Genomic DNA, 3,167 nt, shown 5'->3' with positions numbered 1-3,167 from the left:
CGCGTAACTAATAAGTGACACCAATGACGCGAAGGATCGAATGGTGAACTGGTCTTTCTGCGCCGCTAAATCCAGCTTGGTCACCGTCTTGATCGAGTTGCGAACCTGCCGCTGCCCCTCCATCCAGGCAAACTCTTCACCCCAAAACACACAACCTTTTCTTCCAAGCCCCTTTTGCTTTCTCAAATCCGATACGAATAGACCCTCAGTGTGAGTAAGTCAAATGAGTTTTCGTTTTCTGTTTTCATCCTATTGGTTTTACAGCGAGGTGGTTATTTAGCCTCGCCTATTGATTTCGAAATGTCCTGTTTTCGATCTCGTGGGGGTTCGAGGCTTCCCAGCCATAAAAAGAAAAGAGAAATGAAATTTCCGGAATGGGCTCGTCCGCCCAAATCGCAAGAGCATCGTGAGATGGTCACGACAGGCAGGAAAGCCTGTTTTTTTCTTGCCCCTTCATCCTCCGTCCGTAGCTCCAGCAAGACAAAAACGAACTTGTCCCTGATCTCTGGCAGAGGGATAGCGTCGTAGAACGCCTCGAAGTCGAGCTGGAACATGTAGCGGGTGAAGCGGAGACGTTGGTGGCGCTCCAGGCGCGATAGGCGGGTGATGGAGGGGAGTTCACTCTTCCGGATGACTCCGTTGAGGTACCGCTGCGGGGTCTCCAACCGCGTGTGACCGGTGATCCGCATCAGGATCGCCTCCGGCACCCCTTGCGCCGCTAGGTTCCTGGTGGCCCCCTTGCGAAGCGACGGAAGCGCCGCCGACGAGTTCACCGCACGGATGGCCTCTCGCACTCGGGTGCGCAGCGGGATATCGTCGGGGAATATTCTGCCCCCGAGTGGACGGTTCGCCATGATGCGTTGCACCACGCTGGCATCCTCGCGGCTCAAAACTGTCGGGATCGTGTACGGCCCGCGGAACCGGGCACCTTTTCCCCGACGCACCGTCACCTGCATGCGGACCGAACGGGGTGCTACCTCTTCTGCAAAATGAATGTCCTTGACGAGCAGGTTCGTCACATCGCCAGGCCGCGCAGCGCAGGCCCACATCAGCACAAGAAAAGCGTGAGACTCGGGGTCGACGCGGACTGCAGTCAAGACCCGCTTGTACTCCTCCACCGACAACGGCACCGGCGGCTGTGGCTCCGACTCGCGCTCGAAACGTCGGGCTCCCGATATAGCTTGGCGCCACTCCGGTTCCCGGGCCAAGTCCACCGGCCGCGTCTGGTTTGTGTAGAGGGGCAGCTGGAGTAGAGCGGCCTGAATGGACGCGTAGTGTCGCGCCATCGTCGACCACTTCCAATGGCGTGCGCAGCCCATCCTTCGCACCAGCTCGACCGCCGCCGTGTGCAGCGGGAGCGACAAGAGATCCTGGGGCATCGCGCGCAGGTTCTCCAGCCACGTGCGGTGTTGGATGCGCACCTGCGGGTTCATAGCCGCCCACGCCACCTGAGACACATGAGGGGGCTTTCCGGGATGGATGAACCAATCCCGCGGACAGGCACACCCCTCCGGATGCCTGCCGTTCCAGTTTAAAGGACCTGAAAGCCCTGTGTTCAGCGCACGGTCCATTTCCCCATGCGGGTCGTCCACCGGGGAACCCTGAGCAACGGCCCTCTGATCAACGCGTCGTCGCGGCACAGGAGATGGCAAACCAGTGTATACCGGCGCGCGGAGCACGTACAAGCCGACAGATGCCGCGGAGACCTCACGCGTCACCATATCGTGGCCAGGCTGCTCGGTACGTGAGCGGACATCCGCATGGTGCTAAGCCTCGAGCGCGAAGACGTGCTCATCGATGCTGGCCGGAAGCGGGACATCCTCCATTGCTCGGATCAAGAAAAAATATCGTCTGGAGCGGATATCCACGTCCTCAAGAATACGCGGTGACCCCATTGGCTGCTGTACCCCATAGTGAAGAGGAGTGTGCCCAAGCTTCGCGAGGGCGGACGGAACGCTTTGCGGCACTCCCGGCGGGAAACCGGCGCGAGTGACGCGCTGACGGATGGCGGGAATCGTAAGCGCGCGATACTGACCGTCAGCCACCGAAGCCAATACAGATGCGGACAACATGTAGCCCATACCGTTTACCCGCGCGTGGGGCTCGCTCGACTCGTAGGTCGCCTCCCAAGCAACCGCGGCACCACCCGTAAGCGGTGAGTCCGTCGTGGCGGCCGGCTGCAGTTTGTTCAGGGCCGTTGGAGGTGGTGGGGTTGCAGGCGCCTGGTGCGGCGCAGGAATGAGGGAGGAAGGCTTCCCGAGGAGAGCCGCGCTGATGTTGCGCAGAAAAACGTCTCTTTTCGGGTGGTTCTGGGCTGCGGCGAAGAGAAAAGTCCGCAGGCGTGCCGGGAGGTCAGCCGCGGGGACGATGGTGATGCCTAAATGATGCGCAAAGAAGTTCGCTGTCATGAAAATGCCACAGTCGTCGCTGTCGCGTGCCTGACGCTGGCAAGGGCAAAATTCCAGCTCTATCGCAGGCCAGATGCGACGGACCCGCTTCCACAAATCTCTGTGAACCGCCCAAGACGGCGCAGAGTCGAAGATCCGGAGAAGCAGTCCCTCGCCTGTTCCATCACAAGACGCACTGGAGAGGATGCCTGCGATCCAGTGGTGGTGGCTAAAGAGGGGGACATACAATGTGCCGTGCGCCATCAGGCGGGCTTCGATCTTCCGCTTGAGGGCAGAGACAGCGGGGTTGGAGAGGGGGTCAAGGACACCACGTGGCGCAAGGTCGGGTAAAGTGCGACACGGGAACGTCTGCCCCGAAGGGAGGTAGCGGCGATACAGGTCATCCAGCTCAACACTGGACGTGCGCCCTTGGCGGAGGTCACCTCCCCACACGACCTCACCGAACGGCGCAGCTGGATGAGCCTCTGGTGGCCCCGCCGGCCCTTTACCGGGGCGGCAGGGCTCCCTCGTTTTTTGGTGGGCGAACGGCGGAGGAGGGTACCGTGTCGGGGGCAGCGCCGCCGCTGTAGTACGCGGTACGGCGAGAGCGCGCGCGGCCAGCGTTGGTGCGGCGTTGCTGCTGGTGTTGCTGCTGCTCCTGGTTCCGCGCAGTAGAGATGAGAGTCTTCAATTTCGACTCTATCTCCTGGTGCCGCTGCGCATCCGAGGCTTGCAGTCCTCCAAGGAAGGCCTCGAGGTCCGACAGATCCACATGGGCCA

The 3,167-nt window shown here is 61.0% G+C and overlaps 3 protein-coding genes across 3 annotated transcripts; 1 reads left to right on the top strand and 2 right to left on the bottom strand.

Annotated features, from left to right (window-relative positions):
- Window positions 1-272: 272 nt before the first annotated feature.
- ABB37_05142 (TATE DNA Transposon) lies at window positions 273-1,721 on the bottom strand (the record flags this gene model as incomplete). The annotated part of the gene is made up of 1 exon (XM_015803078.1): window positions 273-1,721. The coding sequence occupies one exon, from the start codon at window positions 1,719-1,721 to the stop codon at window positions 273-275; it is 1,449 nt and encodes a 482-aa protein (XP_015658594.1).
- Window positions 1,722-1,766: 45 nt separating this feature from the next.
- ABB37_05141 (hypothetical protein) lies at window positions 1,767-2,408 on the bottom strand (the record flags this gene model as incomplete). Its single annotated transcript, XM_015803077.1, has 1 exon — window positions 1,767-2,408. One exon carries the CDS (start codon window positions 2,406-2,408, stop codon window positions 1,767-1,769), a length of 642 nt encoding a protein of 213 aa, XP_015658592.1.
- Window positions 2,382-2,738, top strand: ABB37_05140 (hypothetical protein; the record flags this gene model as incomplete). The annotated part of the gene is made up of 1 exon (XM_015803076.1): window positions 2,382-2,738. One exon carries the CDS (start codon window positions 2,382-2,384, stop codon window positions 2,736-2,738), a length of 357 nt encoding a protein of 118 aa, XP_015658593.1.
- Between the last annotated feature and the right edge of the window lie 429 nt (window positions 2,739-3,167).

This window comes from Leptomonas pyrrhocoris (genome assembly GCF_001293395.1).
Source record: "Leptomonas pyrrhocoris isolate H10 chromosome Unknown, whole genome shotgun sequence".
Classification (NCBI taxonomy): domain Eukaryota; phylum Euglenozoa; class Kinetoplastea; order Trypanosomatida; family Trypanosomatidae; genus Leptomonas; species Leptomonas pyrrhocoris.
This window is presented reverse-complemented; position numbering and strand designations above follow the sequence as displayed.